The sequence below is a fragment of the Thunnus maccoyii genome, chromosome 4 (genome assembly GCF_910596095.1).
Source record: "Thunnus maccoyii chromosome 4, fThuMac1.1, whole genome shotgun sequence".
Classification (NCBI taxonomy): Eukaryota; Metazoa; Chordata; class Actinopteri; order Scombriformes; family Scombridae; genus Thunnus; species Thunnus maccoyii.
In genome coordinates, this window is record NC_056536.1 from 33,350,325 (window position 1) to 33,371,851 (window position 21,527).

The following is a 21,527-nucleotide window of genomic DNA, read 5'->3' on the forward strand; positions in this document are numbered from 1 at the left end:
CTGTTGGTATGTTTTTCTTCCTCTTTTGTTGGTTTTCTGGGCGTTTTCCAATGAAAAAACATGCATGCTCTGGAATAAATGTGGTCTTACATAAGAGGATGTGAACATTCCCCCGTTTCAGTTATACTTCCTCAAACATCAGTGCCCACCTACTTTAGGAAATTACTGGGCCTTTACAAAAAATTAACTATATACTTTTAGCACAGACACGGTTTGGGGAAATTAGGAATCTTTGACAAACAGACACATAGTTGGTTTTGGTCAATTTTACATATTCTACATAGTTTATTGTACAAAAACGAAACTTTAAGCCTGCACTGTATTCAGGATGGGTTCAATCACACTAAACCAAGAACAGAATTGTATTTTCATGTTTGCAGGGTTACTCAGAAGGTTCCCTTCCAGATTTTATAAGACTTTCATGACACTTTCATACATAACATTTGAACATGGCAGAGATCAGGACGAGGTTTAAGTTCTACTGGGCATCCCATCCCATTGCTAATCGCTATGGCAAACATACTTTCAGCTCTCTCATCAACTCCCTTGCTGCCTCTAGTTGTATTTGGCAGATCCCTCTGTATTGTCTTCAATTTTCTGTCTCTTCTTGGCATTCTGTAAGCATAGGGCTGTAAAAGGGTTGTAAAAGCATTTGTTTTCAGTTATTGCTACTTGAAATGTTGCTGTTAAGCTAGAGCATTGTTATCTTGTCCAAACTATGTAACTGAACATAGTTTTTTAGCACATTAAAACACCTGTTGCTTTATTTGTAGACCAACACAATAACAATGTGTAGCCATCATGGGTTGACGATGCATTAGGATTCGTCACATGCAACAGTCAATATTAAAGGAAAATAGCAATTTTATAACATTCCCTGATCTGCATGTGTACTACTGTATGTACTATAGCTTGACTACTTCTTTATATCAGACTCATAAGTGACTGCAAATGATGACTCTTTAGTGGATCATATAAAACCTGATGGTATGACACAGCTGATATGATGGCTGCATCCATTTTGGACTCTCTGGCTCTCTGTCTGCTTACAAGTCAGTCCTGTCAAGATGGTTTACAACTGGCAATGTGTAAACAACAAGTTTACACATCAAACTCAATGGATAAAATGTGTACATAAAACCTCACACATTTCATTTTATAGCCTCCAGAGATTCACAGAACATGAAGTAAATACCAGGCTCAATCAAACTCTTTAACATGTTGTCACTTAAAATGAACTAATACACACATTCACACATTAGGAATAAAGACAAAATTTGAATTAGACTGACAAATCCTGCTGCATTTTGTTGGAAATTGGGTCTTAGATGTTCTGAGAACAGACCTCAGATGGCAGATGCACAGTAATAATGTCAGAATACTTAAAAAGTAATAAAAAAAAATAAAAAAAATTCAGATTAAACACTGGCCAACAAGTAGATCAATTAAAATCTGCAGCAAATGTTGACATTTAATGTGATTAATGCAAGGACGTCTCAAAATCAGTCTGTATTAATCTTGTGCAATTTGGGCAATCTTACAGTATCTGTTGTCCACAGCTGATTTATTTTGTATGACAAACTTGTCATAAAGAAAAAAACTTCTTGAGAACTCTTGATTCATTTGTTTAGAATATGTTTCTCCGACCAAAACACAAAACACAATAATTAAAATGTTGGCAGTTTCAAATGTGCATGTGCGGTCAAAAATCAGAAATATGTGGTTTCCTGTTGGTATATGTTAGGAGGGTATAAGCTGCAGCTCTCAGCAGATGCCAACTGTCCACCAAAGATGGACATATTGACAAATTTGGCTCCTAGAAAACTCCACAGCTACATTGCAATCATTGTGATTTTTACCTACAGTGTTTTGCTTAGCAGGGATTTTCAGTGCACTTGTAAGAAGAATTTGACTGCTGTTTATACATGGTTCTTCCATTTTTGGCTATACTTGTCTTGATACTCTGGACAAACAGCTCATTTCAACAAGCCTGCAGATACACATGTAGGCCTAACTCTTACAAAAAGCCTCATTGCTGCATGTTTCTTTGTTATCTTCTCCGTCACATTTTCAAGGCAGCTTTGGTTGCTCTGCTGTGGATTGCATTTCTCTATCTCAATGGAGACTGGTATGTTTGCTGTTGGAACAATGATTCAGAACAACAGGCACAGTTAGCCTGCAAAGAGAGGGGGAAGATCACACAAGAAGATCGAGTAATCATCGCTGAACTGAAGAACAGGTCCAGGGTGAGTGTTTTCCCTGCTTTATACACATTACGGGGGATATTTATTGAGGATTTGTGGCCCCTTTTTAGCGCTAAAGAGTTGAAATGCATATCTCCTTATTTACTAAAGGGTTCCTTTGAGGTTTTGCACCAGTTAAATAGGAGAAAAGCAGCACAGCTGGAAATTGCGTGTTAAGACGTTCCTGTTAAGAGGCGCAACATGAGAGTGTGGTGGAAGTTGACCGAATAAGGGAGACCAACAAAGAGAAGTTTGTCTTTGTAGATTTATTTAGCTTTAGCGCAAAAGGATCAAAACCAACAAAGTGACAGTCAGCGACTGCCGAGGAATCAATCCTGAGTGCATCGTCATCAGGGTTTTATATGCACAAGAACAAAGAGTCAATAGTTACATTTAATGAAGGGATAAACATCAATGATTAATTAAGGCATTTTCCAAATGAAGGCACACTCGTCTCAGACCAGAAGAAAAAAAAGGTTAATGTGCAAGCTAGACTATATTTCAACCTTACATCATTCAGCACGTAAATGTGGTATACAGATCAGGCATTGTATTAAGACAGTCAGTTCAGTTATAGTATTAGGGGTTTGAGTAAAGAAATGGAGCCAGTCATGCTTTCTACAAAACAGTATAACACAGAGAGTCACACGTAATACAAAGGTTATACACTAAATGATCATTTTTATTTTTTCCTCTACAGAGAGGAGGGAAGGGAAGTTCATACAAATATCAGTTGAAGCTGATTTATCACTACTGTATACTGACCACTGCAGCAGAGGCATTGCGTCTGAAATTTAACATCTGAGAAAAGTAGGTTTAAAATCTGCAGCTCTGTTTAAAAGACATATTACAAAGTGAATAGCAGAGAGCTCTGTTTAGCAACACGAGTCAAGAAAGCAGGAATGCAACAGTTTGTTAATTTCCCACACGATGTTACCTTTCTGTTTCTCTCTGGTCCCTCCTGCATTTTTTCTAGCTTTTAATGTCTCATCAGCTCCAGTCCAGTGTGATATGATTGAGACAGCCAGTTATTATTACAGTTATTATTAACCGTGGTATTATCTATCTTGTAAAAAAAGACGCAAAAAAGAAAAGTTTTAACATTTTTCTAAAAAATCTCCCTCTGGTTTTTCATACCTCATTCATTCACTGATCTAGTTGAGGTGACAACATCATGATATGTAACTCCACATATACGTGTGCCTGCAGATCCAAAAGTGTCTCTCTTCAACCAGGATTCAAAGTTCAACAGCAGAAAACACTTGTGTTTGTGCTCTAGTCCTTTACTACACGACATGCGTAACACCAACATCAAAACAGGCAACATCAGCTCTTACTTAGCAGCACTCTGTAAATCAGATGATGCAGATCATATTGAATCTTAGTAAATACCTCGCAAAATTGATGGTAACTTATAAATACCCTCCCTGTGTTTTAACCTGTAGAAATGACTGTAAGAACACAATAATCTTTATTGTTTCTTTTTCAGGTCATTGGCAGTTTTTTGCTCATCGGTATTATTTTTTTGGCAGCCATACTGTCATTATTTCCATGGAGGAAATGCTGTAGATGGAGGGGATGCAGTGAAAAAGTGGACACTTGCTGTGACAGGAAATTTATATATTACAAACTGATTTTGGAAGAGGAGAAAAACGTACTGAAAGAGAGTTTTAGGAGACAAATTAGAGACGACTTGACTGAACAAGTCACAGGTTATTTGAATCAGAAAAATATTAACGAGTGTTTTAATGTTGCTGAGAAGCTGATGGAGCTTGAAACTCCTCAACAAGCAGCAGGAGCAGCAGGAGCAGCAGGAGCAGCAGGAGCAGCAGGAGCAGCAGGAGCAGCAGGAGCCCAGGTAAATCATCAACACCTGTCTGCTTCATCTTGAGTCATTCTCATCTGTATTTTTTAAGATTCTCTGAGTGTTAGTGTCTCACCAGCAGAGGCTGTTTTACTTAAATCACATGCAGCCTTGAAATTTTCGTGTTTTTTAAATTTATAAAAGACAAATAAAAGATAAATAAAAGACTGGCAAGGTGGCAAGACTCCTTATCTCTTCAAGATGTGATGAATTTTTTGTCTGTTTCTGATTCTTTCACCATGTTGTCAGTGTTGAACCTGACTGATTAGATAGTCAGCTGGTTAGTTAGCTCACCTTATTACCAATATCTTTATCAACACAGCTTCCTAATATTGCAGAAGAAGAGCCCTATTTCAAAAATATAGATGATATTTTGTGAAGTTACACCAAAGTCAAATCAAGTCAACTTTATTTATTGATCATTTTTTATTAGAAATTCAAACACAGGACCAGATGAAAAACAGGAAAAGGATTTAATTGAAGCACATCACTTTCATGTGTTCATTTTTGTTTTAAATGAATCTGTCATTAACTGTATATGATTCTTAGCAGGGAGCAGGAACACCAGGTGGACAACCAGGGTCGGAGGTAAATAACACCCACATGTATCTATTTATATGTTTGTCTGACTGTGTGACTCCAGTTTCAGACCAACCTGAAGCTCAACCCAGAAGCTATATACCAAATATAAGCTCCATGCATATTCTGTCCTCAGATTAAAAAATCATGTTACACTTGAAATTGTGACTTCTCTAAACAGGGAGCTTAAAGCTATCTGTGACATCATCTACAAATCCAGTTTCAGACCAATAATAATGATACAAATCTTGTAAATCACTTGTGGATAATCCTCTTTTTACCACTGTGAGGCTGACTGACATGTGATCAGTACAGAGGTCACTAGAGGTCGCTGCTCCGTCACTTTTCACTTCAGGTTCTGACTTTGACTGTAGCTGCTCTATCAGCCCCGACTGTCAGTGAGGTTTACATACTAATCAATTGTTTGATCTGACTATCAATCAAGACCATTGGTCATGATGTTGTGAGTCCATAGCTGATGTCATTTTCACCAAAGAAATTTCATATATATAAATGCTATTGACTTTGGACTTGTTCTGTTTTCTGTGAGATACATCCATCCATCGACTTGTTCTGTAATGTGTTCCATGTGAGATGACTGACTGAAATTGTGTTTTTCTAACAGAATCAGCCGCTTTTGCAGCAGGAACCGGGTCCATCAAGTAGACAGTAAAAATGGCTTCTTCATCAATTTCTGAGAAAACTTCTGTCTGTCTGAGATTAGTTTGAACTTTCCTCTTGCTTGACTCACAATCTGTTATTTACTCACCTTTTCCTACTTAGACAGATTATCCCTTATGTTTAATAAATACTGATGATTGCTGTTGATCTATTTCATTTACTGATGTTCTAGTCTTGATTTAGTTGTTTTTGTTGATAATTTCCTTCAAATGATGACTGCTTTGATCAGTGATATAATTACTCTAGATAGATGTATATTGATGATTGCATTTTATTGACTGCTTTTCACTTGTTGCAATACTAAAGAATAATTTAGGTTCAGATCATTTTCAGTTAAACTTTGATGCTGTTTTGATTTTCATTTAAACATTAAGTTTGATTGTATTTTATTACTCAGTTTATATTTTTTAAGCTACATGTTGACCCTTTCATTTGAAGAATGTATTCATATCTTGATTTTAACCTTTTTGCATCTTTAACAATTTATTGATTCAACTTTGATTGAGTCAAATTCTATAGATTTTTATGCCATTGTTTAAGATCTGTATCATATTATGGATAATGGGACCAATATGTGGTTTAAAAATAAAATATTTTAATGCTATTAAGTCAGTGGTATTTTAATTTCATCATAAAGCATTCAGCAGTGATTACATTTTAGAGTTAGGTATTAAGTTGCCCATGAAATTTAAATAATTGCACCTTTTCTTTGCTTCCATACAGTGTCAGTGTGATTTTGATTCAGGTATAGTTTGATTTATAGTGTCCACAGTGTTTTTTTTTGTTTTGTTTTTTTTTAACTTACAGTCAGTCAAAAACAATTCGAGACCACTGATGAGGACAAAGAACAGGAACACATTAACATACAACATGACTTTAAAACATACTGTAAAAAAAATAAATAAGGGAGAAGAGCTGGGTGTTTATGAAATCATAAGGATGTTTAGCATTTGGCAAGAAAGACCAGCTGTGATGGCTCGAGAGCGCCTTCCTGAGGGTAAAAGCATTAAGTGCAGATGCAGATGGTGGGACGAAGAACTCCACCACTGCACTGGCTCATCATTACTACAGCCGCTATATGTCATCTGTCACTCAAATGTAAACTATTTGTCATTTTTGGACAACTGACATTACAAACTGTTGTGTCATTTTTCTTGGGAGAACAGTCTCCAAAAATCATATAAATATCCAATTTATATCATTACCCACACCAGACTATTACACACAGAGATATTAATGTGTTAACGGTGTAAACGGCTGACATATTTATATACATAAGCTCACAGTATGTATGGTCATATGGCCCAACCCCTGTAGTACAGATCAGTACCAGCCTAATTCAATCACTTCACATCAATGATGGAAAAAAAAACCTTGTTAATATTGTGATAATGATTTCAACCATATTACACATTACTAAAGTTATTATTGGCTTAATTGTTCAACAATCCATTCATAAGTCAATAACTTTCTTGATTGTACACAAAAATGTTTTAATCACATTTTAATTTGTATTTCATTGGATGTATTTTTTTCTATATATATGATAATAAATGGTGTGAAGTCATCACTGCACTTCTCTTTTTTCACAGATGTTAAGTGTGAAATATAAACAAATTATAACACTTAAAGGCCCAGTACCTCTAAATTGTACTGAATACATTATGGTGAGTTATTTACCACCACTGCAGCTGAGAGTCAGACACAGAATGAGACAGTTTTTCGTTAAGCTTAATGGAGGTTTTGTTTGTTTTATATAATGATAAGAGTGGGATTAAAAAGACAGGAAGAAATATACATTTACAAACAAATTAATAATTATGTTTTGATTCATTAAAGCTACAGGAAACTAAAAATCATGAATTTGTTACTGTATCAGTTTTACATTCTGTTTCCTAGCAACCTACCTGTGGTAGGCTTATCTCGGACATTCAGCAACTTAAAAATAAAAATGTCCTGACAGCTCTGATGGAGCTCAGGATTCATCCATTAGGGCTGCTTTATTACAGCAATCCCACCGGATAAACCTGGAATCTGTGTGTAGCAGCTGATTTGTGTAAAGATGTAGCAGAACGCAGAATATTTCTTACCGTCAGATCCTAATCAGTCTGGTGTTAATGAAGTTAACACAGCCTCTCTCTCAGTTTGGAGATGCACTTATCGTTTCAGCTGCTATGTTTCTTTTCACAATAAGAACATTTATCCCAGGTCATTTTTATTTTATCCCTGCATTTTTTATTTCACACCATTTTTTGTGTAGGGCAGAACCAGTTGTGATTGACTGTTTGCTCTTTCAGTCCAAAGCAACAGCCAATCACAGAATGGGCTCTGTCCTGTTTGTTGGTTGATAGAAAAGGCTTTGTGATAGAAATGGCTGAAAAAAGATAAAACAGTCAATGGAAACAAAGCTGTTGCTGCACTTGTTAAAGCAGGAAAATGGAAGCGTGAGACACATAATCAAATGGAAAAATAAAAAGTGTAAAAATATAAAACATTTAAAAACCCTTTGAAACCACCAGCTTAATTTGAAAACAAAACTATTAAACCACAATTTACAGACAGAGGAAAGAAAGATAAGAATAGAGCTGACATTCTGTTTATTTTTTATTTTTTTAAGCAGTATATAAAGTAGTATGATCTTTTTATTATTTATTATATTTTAAATGCTTGATTTTCTTATTGCAGTTATAATTTCATTAAAATAAATTATAACTGCAAAAAGAAAATCAACTGACTATGATTGAAAATGTAAATGTCTCTACACCCCATACAGGTCAGCACAAACATGGTCAGGAGCAATACTGATTGGAAACATTAAGAAGGATTAAGACACAGACAGATTGTTAGATGAAAGAGACTGATTAATTGATAGATACATTGATTTTGTGGTGGAGGCTGCCTTCCCATGATCAAACGGATGTGCCAGTGAATGTGCAAAGTTAAAGATAACATTTATGTCAATAAGAAACAGTTCCCAGGGAAGTTAGAAAGAAGGCTAATCAGTAATGTAACATTTTGGTTCTCTGTGTAAGATGATTGAAGGCCACTAGACCCGTTTTATTTTGAGAAATGTGGAAGATGCTGGGACTGTATTATTTCTAAGCTAGATGCAACTGATATGTTTTAGAGAAGTCTGAGACACCATTGTTCCTAAGATGAATCATACTTGGATTATCACCTACGCGTCAAGGTCACTAATGAACTCGGCAATAATGGAAGAATAGTTTTGAATATGGTAAAAAACGAGGTGGAGTCTAGAAAATAAGCTCCACAATAGGAGGGGTTATGAAGGGTATGTAATACGATGTTTTATGATTTTGCAGTAGGTACTTTATCCTGGGATAAAGGCCTCAGTTTGCTTTGTATTGCTCTTTATGCACAGTAAACCTATTCACGTTGAGCTCTATCAGTTTCAAGCGTATTTTTGAGTCTTTCTCTTATAAGTCCTGAGTTTAATGCTAAGTTGTGGGTGACCTGAAGATTTATTGGCCCATTTGAGATTTCCCATGACAATTTCCCAAACAGATTAGTGAAACAAAAAAGTTTTTAGCAAAAAACCTTGTTTAGCTTGAACCCGTGGGTTAAGTGTATTCATTTACCTCTGTTTCATTTGAAAAGCTGCATGCTCCCTGCAAGGTAATTTTAAACTGTGAGCAATAATTTTCGAAACCACATAATGGCCAGTGTTGCCAATGTACTTATGATATACTACTCATTGTACCTGGGTGAATACTCTTTTCTGATTTTACCGCACACCTGCTGACCAAACATTTAGTTCTGCTCAAGTTTAGTTCTGAAGTTCTAAATTCATCCGCTACCCGATGGTAGCAGGTATGAAGAGCTGGACAGCACCGGGCCTGGACATGATCCACACCTACTGGCTAAAGAAACTAACTGCACTCCATGAACACCTGGCAGCACAAATGAACCAACTGCTGATGGATGAGACCCACCCAGAGTGGTTAACCCAAGGACGTGAGTAGGACCCAGAAAGGAATTGGTAGTAATACTAGGGGAGCCAAGCACCAGCTACTGGTTGATAAAGCAGTCACCCAAGACTGCAAGACCAGCCAATATGTTGTTTTCTCTAAACAGGGGGTGTCTCTTTTGGCTGGGCGTCCAGGTTTATCAGACATATCCATTGGATACAGACTGGGAGTTTTTTTTGTTTTTTATTGCTATGGTTTTTGTAATACAGTGTAAACCCCTTATAGTGATCACGGTTACAGTGATCAGCTGCTTATATGGATCAAAAAGCTCAGAATCATTACTATACAAATGCTGTTTAAATAACCTCCCTTATAGTAATCAAGTAGTCCGCTTACAATGTTCATTTTGGTTCATTACATACATGAAAACATATGTAAAAAAAAAAAAATTAAACTACGGTACTTCTATTTTCTTTTTACCTTACTCCAATAATGCATGTATGATGTGTATTTAGGGGCTGTGGCACCATTATCAGGTGTTGCGGTGCACCTCTGCAGGGTTGTTTGGAGGTGCGGGGTGTGAGTGTGTTTATTCGTAAGTGCGTAAAATAATCACAAAATAATGATTTCTTCCTCTCATTCACCAGCTTTCTTGCTATCACTGCTCGCTCTCCTCATCCACTCTCTAGCTCACTCGACCATCGCTTCTGTATATTTCTCTCTCTCTCCTTTTTTTAAAATGAGTCGGGAAGCCGTCAGCAAAGCCTAACTTTACTTTTAACGTTATCAAACGAATATAGAATATAGAAATATCTTCCCCTCTTCCTAGTAATGTTTTTGTCTTCTCTCATGGCAGGGTTGTACCATAGGTTGCATTTTGACGTTCTTTGCTTATTCCAACACATAAGCAGCCATTTAACAAATACTAATTTCAGAAGAAGTTAACAATAATATAATAGTAAAATATCATCAAGCACTATTGTTAATATAATTCAGCCACTGTGGGGGTCCTGAAGTGTAAAACACAACAACAAAACACAAATGAACACATTTCATGAAACAGAAAATGTAGAAAGAAAAAATGTGATTAGATAGAACCCAAATCACAACCAGCTCACATTGCATAGATTATGAAGTAAAATGTGTACAGCATTAATGTTTTCATGAATATATTCTGATCTTGTCACTCCCCATAAGGAAACACAGAGCTCAGCACAGCTGGGAGAGGGGAGCGATGCCACTAACCCCCAACCTCAGGGAATGCTAAGCCATGAGGTGGGTGCTTTGTTTGAGAAGGAGCTTTATATTTGTTATTTATTTAATCATAGATGCATATATGATTAAAGTTAACACTTATGTGACTAGATTAAACCTTCAGAAACATATTCAAATACTAACTCAACATAACTCTTACTTCATAAGATAAAGTTAGACACTTAGGTGATTTAAAAATACAAATACATAGTTATTACCAAACATTCATCAACTCTTAACATAGGAGAATTTAACTCATGTCACTAGAGGGCAGTATTATTACATGCAGTACAAAGGTAATAAAATCCAAGCCCAATATCTCTTTAGTAGATAGTCACACAACTAGATTCTTCTTGTATTTACATGACAAATGACATGATATAACTTGCATAATGATTAGACATTTAATTTACATGACTTTCAGGTTTGGCTCAGATTTGCAGGGAGGCTTCACAAAGTCCTCAGGAATGTGGGTTTGAGTGTATGGCTTGAGTGAGATAAGAGAGTCTGTGTTCCATCCAAGGTGGGAGTTGTTTTGCTCCAGTTCAAGTGGACTTAGGGTCAGTTTATGCTTATAGTTCAGGCCATAATTCAAATTGTTGATCAGAAAAGGTTTCTTAGGAGGTCTTTCTGAGTCTGTTGAACATCACTGATCACCCCCACGTAGAGGGTTACTAAGGTCAGTTCTGCAGGCAGAGGGTCCGCTCTTACCAACTTTGGAATCTAGGCAAGTCTGTCTTTTCTTCATCTTAGGAATCAAAGATTAGTTGACACATTTAAAGAACAAGTGGTTGTCCTCCTATATCGCTCTCAGTTGGACTCCCAGCATGCACTGTTAAACTTCTGTAGATGATTCAGGATGCAGCTGCACGTCGGTGTTCCACCAACCCAAATGAGCAACCAATGAAATGGCTCCCTCCTACGCTGAGTCACTTATCAGGCCATATGCCCCCCTCCTATCTGCTCTGGTCTGCAAATGAATGATGTCTGGTAATACCATCACTGGCTGGTATGAAATCTTCTTGTTTGTGGTTCTATGATGGCATAATGAGCTCCAGCTCCACAAGGTCTGCTGACTCTCTTGGTGCATTCACCTCAACACTTGAGCCCCTTTAACCTTTTAGAACTTTGTTGATTGCTCCACTACTTTCTTGTTTATGATATATTTTTTCAGAGCAAATTCAGAAAGATGGTTTTCAAAGTCAAGTATTTCAGTGCATTAAATTCAGTGGTATTTAAATTTTTAACACTAAGTATTTAGTTGCTGATATAATTCAAATTATTGGACTGGACATCTACACAGATGTCACTAGAGGTTGCTGCTGCATCAACTTTCACTTGTGTGTGTATGTGTGGTGTATAAGTCACTTCACTATGTCTGTGGAGTATTACGAGTTCTTACTAGGCACCAAACAGGTCTCTAATCCTCTTATCCTTTAGACAGGAAGTTCATATTGCTGATTCACTCACTTGTATGTTTGTGAATTGGGCTTGCATTACAACCCAGAATTTAAGGTAATCTTAGGGGGGTGAGTGTAACAGAGTCAATTACACAGCAGTAATATGTACAAAATCTGTAAAATTTCACTTTTAGAACACTAAAGCTACAATCAAAAAAGGCAAAATTAGGAATCATGCAATTGTTAAATTGTAAATACTTTGATTAAGAGAATAACCACATTCACGAATTGTAAAAATAAATTAAAAGACCTTCACCCTTACAAAATCATAATTAAGATTAATAACAATCATAACTCTAATTGACCTCTCTTGTTTGTCTGACAAGAGTACTATTTCCTTATTATTATACCTACTCTAATATGAGATATGTTGCTGGACAAATAATTTCATGTTGGAGTTGTGCACAATAATAACTCATAATTCCCTCATAAAATCATATAGCTATTTGAGTGCACACATCCTTACAGTGGTGTCAGTTTTTTGTTTACAATAAACAGCAGGGAAAGATGGGAGAATTTAACCAGGCAAAACAAACACACAGTTATCTTGTCTGCATGCGAGTCAAAATCAAGAAAACACTTTTCATGAGAGTGAAAATCAAATTTAGCCAATCAATCAATAAATTAGTCTTAGTTTAGAAGTGAGCAATAATCAATCATTGTATCAATCTTAGCAAATTATCAGAGGTCAGAAGTCAAGCAAACTCAATGAATGAATGTCAAAAATCTAGTGATGTCAAAGGTCAAATCAACTAGTATCAAAATCTTAATCAATAGCACAAAAAATGTATAAAATTTCACTCAGTCAAAGTTGAATCAACCAATTATTAAAGTTTAAACAATGGAAAACCTAAAAGGGTAAAATCAAATGTAAATATGTTCAACTGAAAATGAATGGTCAACATGTAGCATGACAAATATAAACTGAGTAATTAAAACACAATCAAAGGTAATGTTTAAATGAAAATCAAAACAGCATCAAAGTTAATTTAAAATGATCTCCATCTGATATGCATTTATCAAATAGAGTGATTATATCACTGATCAAAACAGTCATCATTCAAAGGAAATTATCAACAAAAAACATTGATTAATAGCAATCATCAGCATTTGTCAAACATAAATGATAATCTGTCTAAATAGGTGTGTAAATAACAGATTATGAGTCAAACAAGAGGAAAGCAATCTCAGACAGACATGAGTTCTCTCAGAAACTGATGAAGAAGCCATTTTTACTGTCTGTTTGATGGACCTGCTTCCGGCCGTACAAGGGGCTGATTCTGTGAGAAAAACACAATTTCAGTCATCTCACATGGAACACATTACAGAATAAGTCCACACATAGTACACACACACACACACACACACACACACACACACACACACACACACACACACACACACACACACACACACATAGACACACACACACAGACACACACACACACACCCTCAAATGGCATGGACCCCTTCCGTTTGCAGTCAGATCAAGACTGTAAAACCCATGAAATTACAAATGTAGTTTTAGATTTTGTCTAAGGACAATTAATATTGTATGTTAGTATGTGTGTGTATATATCACAATATGTGTTGTTATGTACTTTAGTTATACTTTTATTCCACTGCCTTTAAGACAAGAAAGGTACCACTAACATAATCCCGTCATCCATGATAACACTATTATCTTTAGTGCCATTCTGCTTGTTTCACTTTCAGAACGCTAAAGATACTATCGAAATTGCAAAATTAGGTATCATGAAATTGTTAAATTGTAAATACTTTGATTATTGGAGTAACCGTATTCAGGAACTGTACCCACCTGTCTGTGGACAGGAGGGGACTGACTCTACTCCCCCAGAACTCTGCAACACCTGGGATTGGCCAAGATGCACCTTCTGGGTGGGCAGACCGAAATTTTAAAACATTGTCTTATCTGAGACTCTGCGCTGTTGTTTTTAAGTTGTTTTTAGGTTTAGGCTGCTTGATGCTGGTTGTTGGTTTTCTTGCTTTCTGCCATGCTGATGGAAAGCTTGCAGTTTGCTAGTCTGAAGATGTGAATCAGAGCAACAGGAGGTGAAACCTCAGAATGTAGAGTCATGAGTTGATACACATATATATACACACACACACACACACATCTAGTTAAAAACCATGACCACAATTGTCCCCTAATATTTATTTATTTATTTTTTGGGTGAAAATGACAGCAACTATGGACTTACAACAGCATCATGACCAGTTGAAGCTGTTGCTATCAATCATGGCTTTGATTGATAGCAAGATCAAACAATTGGTTCGTATGCAAATCTCACTTAGAGTTGGGGCTGATAGGTTAGCTACAGTTAAAGTCAGCACCTCACAGTGGTGAAAAAAGGATCCACAAGTGATGTACAAGATTTGTGTCATTATTATTGGTATAAAACTGGATTAGTAGATAGATTGATAGATTTACCTCTGGTGGTGGTGGTGGTGGACTCCCTTCCTCCTGAAAAACATTTCACACAGTGAGTGATGTTAAAAAACACATTTAGTGAGAACACATGAAATGTGTTGTCACACATCAGAGATGCTTTACACATCAAGTTAAAAACCATGACCACGATTGTCCCCTAATTTAACCACATGGTTATTATGTGAGTATCTGTGAGTTACAATAGTATAGTATTCAACAAGTCCAAACACAATATTAAGTGTAATTGTATGTGTTTTATAAAATTATGTTACTGTCATCATAATAAATCTATAGCTTTAACTAACTAACTAACTAACTAACTAAATATCAGTCTTTTCACCAAGCATGTACATATTTTAAATTCACATTATAATCTATTCCATGTGAACTGTCTACGGTCGTCCTGAGGTGCAAAACAACAAAAAAAAGGAAAAGGTAGCGACAACAATTCTTGTTTGTGATCGGACTAAACTCAAGTTAATTCAGAATCGAATCCATTGCTGAACAAGATTTGTTAATCAAGGAAGTAAACTCCCACAGATGCGCTGGCTGGCTGGCCACGGATATATATGCAATGACAGGGGCTCCGAACTCCTGGTCCGGGGACCAGTACTGGTCCTCAGAATGTTTGCTACTGGGCTGCGAGGAAACCATAAGATTCAAAAACCTATTATCAATATTCTAAGATAAATTAGTATCTTTTGATGTTAAAGTACCGCTTAAATGATGTTTCACCAGCATGCAAGTGTGTGTACTTATGTCAATATGGGCAAGAATATTGACAGAATATGTATTCAAAAATGATTGATTACATTTTCAAAATGTTACACAAACAAGTGCATTCAATCAAGAAAAATATGTCAAGATGTCGAAATGATGAAGTCACTTAAAAATGAATTTATGAAATATGAGTTAAGCTGATAACTTAATTTCAGTGTTCTTTTGAGACAATCTGTCCTGAAGAATGTGTCAGAGCCACAAACAGCCACAGGAGGGGACAGACGAATGACAGAGTGACAGAGAAGAAATACATAAAAACACACACAAACACAGAAAACATGTAAAACGCCACCCACATTAGACAGATACATAGATTGAAAATACAGTGCAGTTTGTGTCATTTGTTCCCTTTAGGCATAATATTAATTGTCATTCTCCAACAAAATTAAAAAAAAAAAAATTAAATGGTTAACAAATCAAAAATCAAATGGGGGCCAAGAGATGTTTCTTGGATTTACCCTGTTGCTTTGCCCCCTTTGTTGTCCAGAAGATGAGGATCCAGTCTGTTCATCCATTAATTCGTCAGCAATGTCAAAACATTCTTGCCATCGCCCTGAAGACAGGCGGGCTTCGAGGTCTTCAGCCAACCTGTGTTTTACTGTATTTTTCAAAGCCTTTTCCAGTAGATTTTCCTCCTGTTCCAAAATCACCTCGTTAAGTCGATCTTGTCTCCTGCAACATGTCAAGGTCTCATGTTTCAGGCTCTTTAGTGATGTCAAAAAGGCAGCCACAAAAATAACTAAAATGGCTGCAGTCAAGCCGTATATCTGGAAAAGAAAAAAAAAACTACAAATCTATAACATCAAGGTAGTACTGTGTAATTGCAAAAAGACCAACAATTTAGACCTATTACAAAAGTACCCATATAGCTGGTAGAGATGAACTCTACCAGCTTCAAGTGTATTTTTTAAGTCTCTCTTATAAGTTTTGAGTTTAATGCTAAGTTGTGGGTGACGTGAAGATTTATTGGCCCATTTGAAGATTTTTACACACAACAGTGCTATTGGGTACAGGTATACAGGTTTATGTGCAATAGATAAACATGTGGGTGTTGAGTGGGACTGATGTGATGCTGCATGTTTTATGTTTACTGCTGTCAGTTTGATTTTCTTGTTTTTTATGCTGCTGGTTTATGTTTTATCTTTGGGTTAGATATGATGTGTGCCTCTGGTTTTATATGCAATGTGTGTTCTTATTACCTTCCTCTGTGCTTTTTATTGTTAATTTATCACAGAACTGCAGTATGGAATGCAAATCAAATTTCCCAATGGGGACATATAAAATAAATCTTATCTTATCTTCCCTTTCTATCACTGCAAAAAGATGCACTCAGAGCGTCAACAATGCCAACAAGTGCGAGCTCAAAAGTAGGATTACTACTGAAAAGGAATTGCTCAACAAATGTATTTGAGAATAAAATTAAGAAGTGACCAAGCTTTTATTCTGCTGGCACCATTGCTCTGACACAAACTTCTGTTTAATCATTATTGTAGAATATTGATTTACTCTTTTTATTCTTGCGTTACTACTTGTATTGTAATTTTGCTGATATGGCTTGAGTACATGTCATATAGTAATTGTATTTATGGCATTTTATCTCTTCATGGGATTGTTGTTATGGCTCTTAATGTTATACTTTACTTTCTTTTTCTGGAGAGCATTTAAATACATTAAAATGTAGTATTACCATTATATTTATTATTATTATTATTAATATTAATAATAATAATAAAGGAAGAAAGGAAAACCTACCCTTGAATCATTTTTCAGTTGAGCGATGATTGCTTGTTCCTCAGCTGTGATGTTTGTCTTTTTGCAGGCTAACTGTGCCTGTTGCTCAGACTGATCATTCTTACTGCAAACCCACCAGTCTCCATCGATGAGCACGGAGGCAATCCACAGCAGACCAACGAAAACTGCTTTGAAAGTGTGAGAGCATAAAGCACCACAAAGACGTGTTTTGCATGATGACAAAAAATATCTCCAGTATCTCTGAAATGCCTTGTCTGTCCAGAATATTAAGAGAGTTAGGACCAAAAATGGCAGAGCCATGTATAAATCACACTGAGTTTCTTGTGGTTTGCAACTGCAGGCAAATTCCTTCTCTAAAAAAACATGATAGGCAAAAATCAAAATGATGGCGATGTAGATGTTAGCAGTTGGATAAATTCTTATACAAATCTCTTGCAGTGCAGTTTTTAAATTCTCCATCCTGCATCTACTCACACCTACAGCCTGCACTGAATAAAAGCCTTAAGCATGTGTCTTATTGTTCACGTTAGAATACTTTCATTTTCATTTTTGAAGAAAAAAAAAACTGGACAAAGGGGAGGCGCAATGCTGTATGATTATTTTGCATAATCATTTATCAGTCTGCAACACCCAAATTGTGTGTCTGAGCTGGAGAAACTTATTTGACTGGTGAGTTTCCCTCAGCTGTCTGATCAAACTGTGAATACACCATTACAGTAGTTGAATCTACTGGCGATAAACACATGGACAGGCTTTTATAAATCCTGCTGAGATATTAATCCTTTAATTCAATATATTTTTTTTAATATAATGATTTTTATTGATGAAAATACAATCAAAGCACTATTGGACAGTGCATGCATAGAAACCAAAATGCTTGTTCTGTATTTAATATTTTTCAATAATTAAAAAACAATACAAACAGCCAAATTAGAAAAGAAGGGTCAACAACAACAAACGAAAAAACAGTGAGTAATGTTCAATAAAATCATACAATGAACATTCCTTTGAAATAACAATGACGGCACAAAAAGACAAACAACCCCAAATCTCCCAAACCCCTGTATTTGGTTTGGTGGGGGTAGGGGTTTCCTTGTCTTTTTGTACTGTGATTTGGGTGATTTAGTATTTAATACATAGTACTAAACCACAAAGTCATATTATTTATATATATATATATATATATATATTTATATATATGGCTACGGGTACCGGTTCCGAAGTGGAACAACGATCAGTCACCTCCTCTACATGGATGACATCAAGCTGTATGCCAGGAATGAGCGAGACATTGACTCACTGATCCACCTCACCAGGATCTACAGCAATGACATCGGAATGTCATGCGGACTAGATAAGTGTGGTCGGATGGTATCAAAGAGAGGGAAGATGATCAGAACCGAGGGGGTTGAACTACCAGAAGGCAGCATTGCAGATGTTCAGGACAGCTACAAATACCTTGGAATCCCGCAGGCAAATGGGAATCTTGAGGAGGCTGCAAGGAAGTCGGCCACAGCCAAATACCTACACAGAGTAAGGCAGGTCCTGAAAAGTTGGCTGAATGGGAAGAACAAGATACAAGCCATCAACATGTACATCCTGCCAGTCATCAAAGTAAACAGGCCAAAGGAGGAGATAGAGGCCACTGATATCAAGACAAGAAAGCTCCTCACAATGCATGGAGAGTATCATCCCAAGTCCAGCACCCTGAGACTGTACACTAAGTGGAACGAGGGAGTCCAAGGACTAGTGAGCATCAGAGCCACTGTCCAGGATGAAACAACCAACATCCAGGAATACATCAGGAATATGGCTCCCAAAGATGAACTGCTAAGTGAATACCTCAGGCAGCAGAAACCCCATGATGCAGAGGAGGAGGAGGAACCATCATGGATGGACAAACCCCGACACGGGTTAGGGTTAGATGTATCTGCCAGCAATACAGTTCAGTAATGATGATCTGTGAGTGCACCAATTTGGTCCGAGCAACATGTCAAAATGTCCTCAAGATACTAAAATGATATTTCCTGACTGCTTAAATGTTATAAATAGTTTTTTAGTCAAAACCTCTGACAAGTAATTAGCATATTATGGAGGAAAACTTGAGGCCTGAATGAGGAGACAGCTAACTTGTAAATGATAAATCTTATAGAAAATAACTTAATGAACTTAATATTTCAGCATGGAACAGACAGCTAAGTGAGACAATACATATATATATATACCAACTTGTTTTACAGCAGCACTGACAAACGGTGTTCTATCACTGCTAATTCTTCCCGGGATTCCCCACCTGGGAATGATCTCAGTGATAAGAGCTTTAGCAACAGCACCAGTGTCTTGTTTTGCTGTAGGAAAAACTTCAATCCATTTGGAAAATATGTCAGCAGGATTAAGAACATTACATCTTTTCACAGTGATGTTGTAACGGAACCATCTTGCTGCAGAAAGATGAGATGTTTTCTGTTTGAGCAAAATCAGTGAAACAGCATGTGGACCAAGCAAAGTTAGGTCAGAGTACCCCACTATGTCTCTGGAAGCCACCACAGCTTTTTCTGCAGCTGCAACAGCTCTTAGACATGTAGGAAGTCCTGCAGCTATAGGGTCAAGTTTAGTTGAAAAGTAAGCTACAGGTCTCTGTCTGCCTCCATGGTCCTGGACCAGCACTGAAGTCATGCATCCTCCCTTTTCATCAACAGTCTGGGTGAAGGGTCGATTTGGATCGGGTAATCCAAGAGTCAGAGTTGTTTGGAGAGCAAGTTTCAAGTCAACAAATGCTTTTTCTGCTTCAGCAGTCCATGTCACCTTACTGCGTGCCTGCAGGCCTTGCCTGTATGCGATTGCGCTCAGGGGTGCCTCGAGGACAGCATAGTTGGGAACACATTAGAACACATTCCTAAAAAAGACATGACTTGTTTCTTTGTAATTGGTTTTGGAATGTTTTGGATTGCTTTTATTCTTTTTGGGGAAAGGGATTTGCCCTCAGATGTGATCACATGACCCAGAAATGTCACTTGTTGTACAAATTGCAAATTTGACAAGCTAACTTTAGGACCTTCATTAGCCAAATGTTTCAGCAGTGTAATTGTGTCTTTTTCACACTGAGTCTGAGTTGGAGCACAGATCATTAAATCATCCACATATTACAACAGTGCACTTCCTGGTGACAGTTTGAATGAGCTCAAACTTTCTTTCAACGCATCGTTGTAGATGGTAGATGATTCACAAAACCCTTGAAACAATAGTGTGATGTGTAGTTTTTGCCATTAAAAGAAAATTCAAACCAAAACTGACTGTCTAGATGGACTGGAACACTGAAAAATGTGTTTGCCAAATCAACCACTGAAAACTATTCACCTTCAGGTGGCACCTGAGAAAGAACAGTATACGGGTTAGGGACATTTGGAGCATGTTGTTGTACAGCATCATTCACACTTTGCAAGTCTTGCACAAAACACCATTCGTCTGGCTGTCCTTCATCTCTGTTTTTTTTTACTGGAAAAATTGGTGTGTGCACAGGAGAATTTTCACAGGGAACGATTACATCTGCCTTTAATCAAGCATTAAAGACTGGTGTAATACCTTCAACTGCTTCTTTTTTGAGTGGATGTTGTGGTTGACAGGGCCTGTAATCAGATTTATCACAACTGGCTGCATTCCTTTAATCAGACCAACATCATGTTTGCCTTTGGCCCACAGAGTCTTTGGGACTTCCTGTAGTGCTGGGCTGTTTGTGATGTCAAAGGTGTCATGCAAATATGCAGATGTGTGTTGTGTGTCTGGTATCAGTTGAACAGATCTGAGTATGTGAACAACAGAGGTGCATTTTTGTCGATAAACCTTCAAAACAGGATTTTAATGCACATAAGGATCACATGTTGATTCCCACATTTGTGAATTAACACATCGTCTCACCCAAGAGACCCAAATCTTGCCATTTTCCTTCCCTGTGTTTGTCAAGTGAACATTCTCATCATCTTCTTGTTTACATGATGAGATTTTGCTCATGTCCAATCTCACAGGGAATGCTTCTTCGATGCGCTCACAGAGATCTGCGATGTGTACTCTATAGGCTGCGTTGTCATTATGAGCTCGGGGTTAGCTAGTCTCAAATCATTTTCTGGATATCCCACTCAGATCTTGGCCCAATTATTGCCCATTATACCATCAGGAGCCGTCTCAGTTCAAAGGTTGTTGGGTGGAACTCTCTGCAAAACACAATTAGTTTAGCAGCAAATTTCGCACCACCTCCATCTGGATTTTGGATTTTGAGACCTTATGAATACCGGACCAGACCTGGTATGAGAAAGAGAGGCAGCATTGTCCTGTTGATCTTTTGTTGCTGTGTCCTCATCCAAAAGTTGTTGTAAGCCAGATGTATCAGGGTAGATGAGGGGAACAGGAGATGGGGGAAAGTCAGAGTTATATGGCAGTGGTGGCTTTGGCTGTGGATCAGATGTCTGACGGTCTTGGGCTGCTGGTTCATCTTGTTGTTGTGATGGGTTGAGGCGTCTCCTGGGCGGCACCCAGTCG

At 37.1% G+C, this 21,527-nt stretch overlaps 1 protein-coding gene across 1 annotated transcript; it reads left to right on the forward strand.

Moving 5' to 3' along the window:
- Window positions 1-449: 449 nt before the first annotated feature.
- LOC121895749 lies at window positions 450-5,785 on the forward strand. Its single transcript, XM_042409171.1, has 5 exons — window positions 450-513; window positions 1,906-2,246; window positions 3,733-4,101; window positions 4,657-4,695; window positions 5,312-5,785. The coding sequence occupies exons 1-5, from the start codon at window positions 450-452 to the stop codon at window positions 5,357-5,359; spliced, it is 861 nt and encodes a 286-aa protein (XP_042265105.1). The 3' UTR covers window positions 5,360-5,785.
- Window positions 5,786-21,527: the final 15,742 nt, after the last annotated feature.